This window comes from Poecilia formosa, unplaced genomic scaffold (genome assembly GCF_000485575.1).
Source record: "Poecilia formosa unplaced genomic scaffold, Poecilia_formosa-5.1.2 Scaffold66, whole genome shotgun sequence".
Classification (NCBI taxonomy): domain Eukaryota; kingdom Metazoa; phylum Chordata; class Actinopteri; order Cyprinodontiformes; family Poeciliidae; genus Poecilia; species Poecilia formosa.
The window spans coordinates 2,533,118-2,541,135 of NW_006800005.1; the positions used below are offsets into that span (position 1 = coordinate 2,533,118).

The window sequence follows — 8,018 nt, forward strand, 5'->3', positions numbered from 1 at the left end:
AACACCAACACCGTGAGTGAAACAACGACTTGGCCAGCCTACTATATAAAGTACTCGGGGACCATTTCTTTATTAATGTGGATGTGTAATAATAGAGTATGAAGCGGCTATTCTATGCGCCTTATAATGCGGTGCGCCTAATGTATGAAAAAAGTCCTAAAATAGGCCATTCATTGAAGGTGCGCCTTATAATCCGGTGCGCCTTATAGTGCGGAAAATACGGTAATAATGATTAAAGAAGGAAAAATACACAATACATATATCCATAATGGTTGGAATGATTGATATAATCTGTATTCATAATGTCTGTAATGTATGATTGAAATGTATGTTCTGTACTCGTGACTTGAAGTGATGTTAACTTAATTGTTGTATGTTATTAATGATTAGAAACGGTGACACTTGAGTCACAGAATAGATAAATAATGGAGAAGCATACTGAGGGTTATAAGTTGATAAAACAAGTTGATTATGTTTCATGATACATTATAGAAGACTGTAGATTGAGTACATAAGAAAAGGAACGAACTGTGTCACAATCAGCACACTGGGCTGGGCGGAGGCGCTAGAACAACTCCAAAAAAGGCAGTAAGTTATGAGAAATGGCCTCAACTGCCAGATGGCCAGCAGGAAAAAGGGAAGTATCGAAAGGAGTTGCTGTAATGAGTCAGGGAGGAGCAAGGTTTGGGGAGAGTTGGTACTTTCCACTGAGACACTCAAGGAGGGTGAGTCATAGACCTCTCCCACACACAACTATGGGCTAAGAGGGTTTAAAAACCAGCGAACCAGGGAGGAAACTGTTCTTAGTCCGCGGCGCTGAAGGAGAGATAACGAGAGGACGCAGACGAAAGATCAGCAGAGGACCACACCCTGGGACCAAGGGAAAGTTGAGACTTCACGCCGCAAAGAAGGGACAAGATCCATCTGCCCCAGCCCTGGGTCCTGAATTCGACCGGCCCCTCTGCCTCAACCCAACGATCTCTGTTCAACTGCAGCAGACTTGGAGAAAAGACAAAGGTCACTGAGTGATGAAGATTCTGTTCGTTTAAAGGACAACGGACAGTTTGACTTTGCTGCTTTTCTGAAAGAGGACTTTGCTCCGCCCGGACAGAGACTCTGACCAAGGACGTCTAAAGATTCAGCTGCCAAGATCGACTGCCAACGGGTGTGAGTTGTTCTGCCCCGAAAGCCTCGCTTAGTGAAACTAGTGACACAGGTTAGGGATAGAAATGAGGATAGGTTATGATTGATTTTATAATGCGAGTTTACTATTTGTTACAAGTTTATAATCCCTGTAATTAAATCTACTTGTCATTTACCCCTACTAAAGCTTGCTTAATAAAATACATACTAAAAATACCAATAGAGCTTGTGGACATTGAAATCAATTGAATCATTGATCATTAAGGGTTCTTCTGATTTAAGTAAAATTAACATACATGATTGTAGATGTGGTGGCTTCGAACTTTCCTTTGGTGAGTGTTAAAATAATGGCCCTGGGACTTAAATCTAAGTCACTAAATTTAATCTAGCCGGTAACAAGTGCACGTTATTTTTAGGAGAAAAGCTACCGTTAACAGGAGTGGTTGTTGAAGCTATGCTGCAGTGAGGGCTACTCTGCTGACTGTTTCTCAACTGAAAAGGGCCATAACTTCTGGATCTGAAGGTAGTTAGAGCTAGACGAGTTTTCTCCGCTGCCAGTTTAAATAGAATATCTCTAATAAACCTATTCTAGGGTAAGACCCGGGTTTCAGGGATTTTCCAGACCTGTTAGACAGAGAACTGGCCAGTAGTCAGTCGGTGGTGAGATTAGGGTGGGGCTGAGTATTGCAGGATAACGAACACCATGTAGGAAAACACACTGACAACAGATGTTTTCTAGTATAACCAAGAACAAGAGAAGGAGATTCACCTAATAGGTTTGGCCTGCTTTCTACANTATTCTCTGATAACAGAAACTCAAGCATTATATGGATGTAAATCTCAGTGTAAAGAGCAAATATTATACATGAGCTGCCAGAATATGGTGACCATGTAGGAAAACACACTGACAACAGATGTTTTCTAGTATAACCAAGAACAAGAGAAGGAGATTCACCTAATAGGTTTGGCCTGCTTTCTACAAAAGAGGAATAGAGCCACTGAAAAAATAAAAGAATTCTGACTTTAACCTTGTAAGATCAAAAGTCAGAATTCTGAGAATTTGGAGCAGCTAGCTCTGCTAACAGGGCTAGTCATCTTCAGGCTCAGCCAACGGGTGCAATGTGTTTTATCCACTGACTGCGGCCTGACCTCAGCAAATCACTCCATCCTTATGAAGTTATTAGTATCTTCTAAACTTTACCACATTGTTTTCTACCAATAGCAATTAATTACATTCCCTACCTTGGAATTTTTTAGTATACAAATTTATAGTAAGAAAAATATTTTAAGACAGTACCTCTTCATGACTGATATATGTTTATCTTTACATGTTTAGGCTTTTACTTTGTATTATTTTAAATAGACTGCTTTTTATTGACATAATGTGTTAAAATGTGTTGACTGCTTCGTGTGACTGAGGTCGTCTGCTTCTGGCAGTTGTGACAGAAGGTTCCTGTTTTTATCTGAAAGTTCTTGTTTTTACTCACATGCACACGTTACAGTCTGCAAGTAGAAAAATCGGCAGCATTCGGTTGCTGATACACAGCAGTCAACACATAGGAACTGACTTGACAGAAAAACGGCCTTTTAGGGCGTAGCTTAGCTTAGCAAATTGAGGAAATTATTCAAATTTTGCCATTTCCATCAACCTTTTCGAATGCAATACTTAAAAAACACATGAATAAACACTGATGTAAATATATACAACCCCTAACTTAAATAAAACAGTACTTTTTGTAGATTAGAATACAATGAGTTGTTTGTTTGCTGATGATCATGTGAACAATTGAATCTCTAAATGCAACGTGTGTAAATTGAACAGAGCCAGTGTCCGCTGCAATGACAGAAGATGCCATCGTTGATCCAGGGAATGTTATCCGTAGGGTATTTAGACAGCTGGCTCCAACTTCTATAAGAAATCAGATACATCAGGCTCAGGGCACAGAAGTAATATTTCTGATGGCTCCATAACACAGACAGACATATCTAAGATCATAATTTGAAAATAGATGTTTTACATTCCTCGGCCAACATTAGGCATTATAGTGTATGAAAGAATCAAAAGCAAACCACGGAGCCATTTGGCATGCAATAACATTGTCTAAAACTCAGGCAATGTGCCGTCTCTAGGCATGTTTGTATCAGAGTGCCATCAAGATATTTTTAGACCCACCTTGCGGTGAGTCGCATGCATCACATGCTCTCGACCTGTTAAAATAATGTTGATGCAGTCTGAAAAGGACCCTTTGGCAGGGATGAGTCCATTTACGCTAAAAACGTCAAACAGAATGACATTTGTTTCGAGGCTAAATAAAAAAAAAGAAAAGTCAGACATAATCTCACGGGGACAGATTTTATCCGGACAATTTCATTGTGTCCTTGTTGTGACTGGTAATGGTATCCGCCCTCTGAAAGTCACCTCCTGTTACAAAGTATGTCAGCTTGTGGGAAAAAAAGAGGTATGATGCTTTAGAAGCCAGTCACCTGGGGCCAAACCAGGCAAGACTCGCCGCAGTCGCAGCAGATTTCATCAAGCCTGGTGGCTTAGTCATTGTACCTCCACTCTGCCACGACAGTGAAAGGGAGGAAGGTGGATCGCCGTTTCTCTGAGGGATTCCAGAAAAAGAGAGCAAAGCAGGCGATGAGAGGAAAATTCTACCTCTACTTCCCTTTTTCTCCTTCAGCACTCTTTTTCCATCTCCTTTGCCTAAACCTGACAGCTTTTATGCACAGAGTGTCAGCCGCCACCTGGACAAGCCGGGAGCTAGGAATGACTTGCGAGGCCTCTTGTCTTAGCGGGAAAGGAAGTGATGGGGGCAGGTTTTTTTTTAAATTATGGTAATTAATTCATCAGAAGCTTTTAAGCGGTGTTCTGGTAATCTCTGTGGACAGATTCTGGGTGAAACTATATCTCATTAAATGCCATTGCACTGCTCAATGTCACCAGTAATTGCCATTTGCGATAATGAAAACGTGCGGCTTGGCATTCCGCAACACCGTCCGGGTTGCGGAATGCCACATTCCCTGTGGACTTAAATACACAGAGAGAGTAATCACAGGAACACCAAAAGGTCATGTGCCAACCTTTTGGCACATGACTGGCGCTAATTGATATATTGCGATGCATAAAGCAAAATAAGAGAGCGAACGAGTAATTATTTATGTAACAACAAGCGCCGAACAATTAACTCTGCCCTTCTTCAAAGGGAACAAACATCGACGAAAAAGTCATTATTTTGAAGGTATAAAGATTTCAAATGAACACTTTACTAGTGTCAGGCTTGCCCTTGGTGAAAAGCAAGGCAGTTCATTACTTAATTATTTCTGGGCTCACGATTCATAAATAAGTATGCAAATTCAATTATGGCAGAGGGAGATAAGAAAATGTTCTCCCTTGATGTTCAGGAATTAGAAGTTGAAAGGATGAAAAAGTAGAAAGACTTTATTAATCAGGACTTTATCAATACTGGAAAATGAAAAACAGCATTTTCCAGTATTTTTAGAAGTGTTAGAAGATGTGGAAACTCACATGGCAGGTAAGAATTATGGATATAGACCTCATGGTGACTTCATCTGGTAAATACAACAAATAGACTGGTGACTGAAATTGAATGATTGTACATCTTAGGGCCACACAGGGCCACACTAAAACCTGATTTACAGGTCACACTCAGAGAGACTCTACAGTCTGGAAGATGTTTCTGTGGACCAAAGATTCAGTTAGCCATTAGCCATCTGAATCAGTAGAGGTGTTTCCATTGCAAATATGCTCAACATTTTCTCAATATTAGCTAATATAAAAAAACAACACATTTCCACAAGTGCAGTGATTCCATTAAATAATTGAAATTAAAATATCACGAGTCATTAAAACCATGCTACAGCATCATCCTTCAACTACTTCCTGCACTGCTACTGTTGTGCTTACGGAAAAAAATCAAAGCTCTTCAGTTTGCTATGACTGCAAAGCTGTGTAATGCCAACTGCTCTCTGTATCTCCACCCAAGACACAGTTAAAAATAAAATAAAGTTAAGTTCATTAGTATAACACATTTCAGCAACATCATACCATAAAACACAATAACCAATTATGAAACAAGAATTCAAAATTACATTTTGTCAAATTATCAAGAAAATGTGCATTAATTATGTTGTTGATGTTCCAGTTATTATGAAACAAAGGCAGCTCTAACAGGTGGGTTTTTAGTCTTGATTTACAAGAGATCAGTGTTTCAGGTGTTCTGCAGTTTTCTGGAAGTTTGTTCCAGATTAGTGCAGCACAAAAACTGAATGCTGCTTAAACAAAACAAAAAAATAATATATTCAACATTTTATCACCTTTTTGGTAATGTCCTTACCACAAAGCCATTTGAAGAGGGTTTGAGGTGAGGAAGTACCTCAAACCCAGGGTGTAGATGATGAAGAAAGTTTAATCCAAACACTGTCCAACAGTGACAGCATAGGGAACAAACAGACGACGTAGCACGATATTTGACGAGGACCCGACAAGGAACAAAGGACACAGGTGGACTTAAATACAAAGGGAGGGTAATCACAGGAACGAGACACACCTGGGAACAATCAGGACAGGACGGCACAGAGACTCACAGGGGAACAGCACTAAATAAACACAGAAAAAAACCTCAAAATAAATACACAGAAAACACAGATCACCACAGTACCTTCCCTTCAAGGGCGGCTACCAGACTCCCCAAAACAAAAACAAAAAACACAACAAGGGTTGGTAGAGGGGCGCTGGTCGGGGGGCCAGAGTCCAGAAAAACTCAAAGAAAAACAACCCAACTGGGTGGGTGGAGGGCAAGAGTCCACAGGGACAAAACAGAAGAAACTCAGTCCAAACAAAAAGAAAAAAACAGCACGGCCAAGGCAGGACCTGCCATGGATGATCCGGGGGCCAGCCATGGCACAGCAGGAGGATACCTCGTGGGAGGTCTGGGGGCCGTCACGGCGCAGCAGGTGAACCCACCCGTAGAGGTGGGTCCGGTGGGCGGCAAAGTCAGAGGAGGAACTGAAGCTCTGGGGGGCTGTGACACCAGGACCTTTTGGGGCCAACAGGAGACGGGTGGTGGAGCGGGCTCGGGAAACTCTGGAGCGGGCTCGGGAAACTGCGGCAGCAGGGATAGATGCTGTCTCGGTGCTGGGACTGACGCCAGCGGTAGAGGTGCGCGCCGCCTCGGAGCAGGGACAGGCAGCGGCTGAGGTGCGTGCTGCCTCGGCGCAGGGACGGCACAGGGAACAAACAGACGATGTAACACGATATTTGATATCTGTGTCGGGTCCTCGATATTTGACGAGGACCCAACACAGGTAGACTTAAATACACAGGGAGGGTAATCATGGGAACGAGACACACTTGGGAACAATCAGGACAGGATGGCACAGAGACTCACAGGGGAACAGCACTAAATAAACACAGAAAAATCTTAAAATAAATACACAGAAAACAGATCACCACCGGTAAAACCTTTGAGTTGGTCTTTAAGCTAAAATAATACATTGGACACAGTATTTTTTCTTTTTTTTTTTTTGAATGAAACTTGTAGAACAAAAATGTGTTATGTGAGAAGCCTCCTATATCTTTAAATAAACAAAAAAAGTTTGACCTTTTTTGTCAAACTTTTTTTGACTAAAAAGACAGGAGGCATATAAAATACCTCTACTCATTTTATAGGAGTAGATGTAAGTTAGGAGTTCTTTTTAGTGTTTTTTTTTTATTATGTAGATGTATTTATAGGCCCTATTATGGAAGAAATTAGAATTGGTAATGATTTTCAACAGGTGGGAGATTTAGAAAATTTGCAGGTGGTAACTGACAACAAAATCTCTCACCAACCTCCATTTATTGAGATTTTGTCATATTTTAATGACTGTTATAAAACATAAACATACAGTCCTTGATGTGCAGTCCACCACTGACCACTGAGAAGCTTTATAAAAGAGTTTCTCTTGGCATAACTTTCCCTCGTTGGGTATTATTTGGTGCCTAAGAGGTCCTTACCCACACAGTGGAGTGAACCGTTGCCCAATTAAACCCCAAGCAGGCAGAAAAGTAACAAAGTGTAAACGCCTTGGGAACGACTTACCCCACCCACTCTTTCGAAGTGGTCACCGTCTCTCTGGAAGTCAATGAGCTGGCCGTTAAACGCCCATGAGAAGGAGACGTCCAGAGCTGGATCAGAAGCAATCTGGCAGGGTAGCACGATGCTCTCGCCAACAATAATCTCCATGTTAGTGGGCCTCATGGTGATTCTGGTGGGCTCTGGCCAGACAAACAGATGATAGCGCATGCATGTTAACACCCCGCCACCATCTCACCGCAATTCACTACAAACCCAATTGGCCACCGTTAAACAGACGGCGGACAGTCGCCTAAACAAGCGTGATTTCTTGCTGCTGTTGGACTTTGTATTTACCGTTTCTAGCAATAGACATGCGGAGAGCAGAGTGAGTTCCCAGCTGTGGCAGATTGGAGACCTCAGAGTACTTTGAGGAAAGGTCACAGTAATTAAATCCTGTGACGTCAAATTGTTCAGCAGTTAGTGGAGGAAAAGAATGAGAAGCTAATGAGAATAAATTTGATGGTTACGGTTAGGCCAGCAGGGTTACATAAATATGTTATGCCACTGCTCTTAGATAATGACCTTTAACTACACCAAGGATGGTGTTTGTTACTACTTAACTGATATTTTAGGGAATGTGTAATTAGGCCTGTCGCAACAAACAATAAATCAATTAATCACATGATAAATTAAACCTATTGACCTTGTTTTAATTATCGGCTTTATCGGCTCTTCCTGTCTTTTTTCTTTCTGTTGATGACACTGAATGAAAAAAGGCTCAACTCCGGTGCTCTT

General features: G+C 41.4%; 2 protein-coding genes across 3 annotated transcripts in view; both read right to left on the reverse strand.

The window, feature by feature from the left end:
- Window positions 1–3,491, reverse strand: part of LOC103139941 (chymotrypsin A-like) — a 26,278-nt gene extending 22,787 nt beyond the window's left edge. Inside the window, exon 1 of one of the 2 annotated variants that reach the window (XM_016672832.1) lies at window positions 3,487–3,491. The gene's annotated coding sequence lies outside the window, so the exon portion shown is untranslated. Of the gene's footprint in view, window positions 1–394; window positions 400–3,486 lie in introns of those variants that run through there. The other variant, XM_016672833.1, reaches the window with a different exon arrangement.
- Window positions 1–8,018, reverse strand: part of LOC103139950 (contactin-3-like) — a 52,551-nt gene that overhangs the window by 3,279 nt on the left and 41,254 nt on the right. Inside the window, exon 10 of the mRNA XM_016672831.1 lies at window positions 7,248–7,423. Coding sequence (XP_016528317.1) covers window positions 7,248–7,423 — 176 coding nt within the window. The remainder of the gene's footprint in view (window positions 1–7,247; window positions 7,424–8,018) is intronic.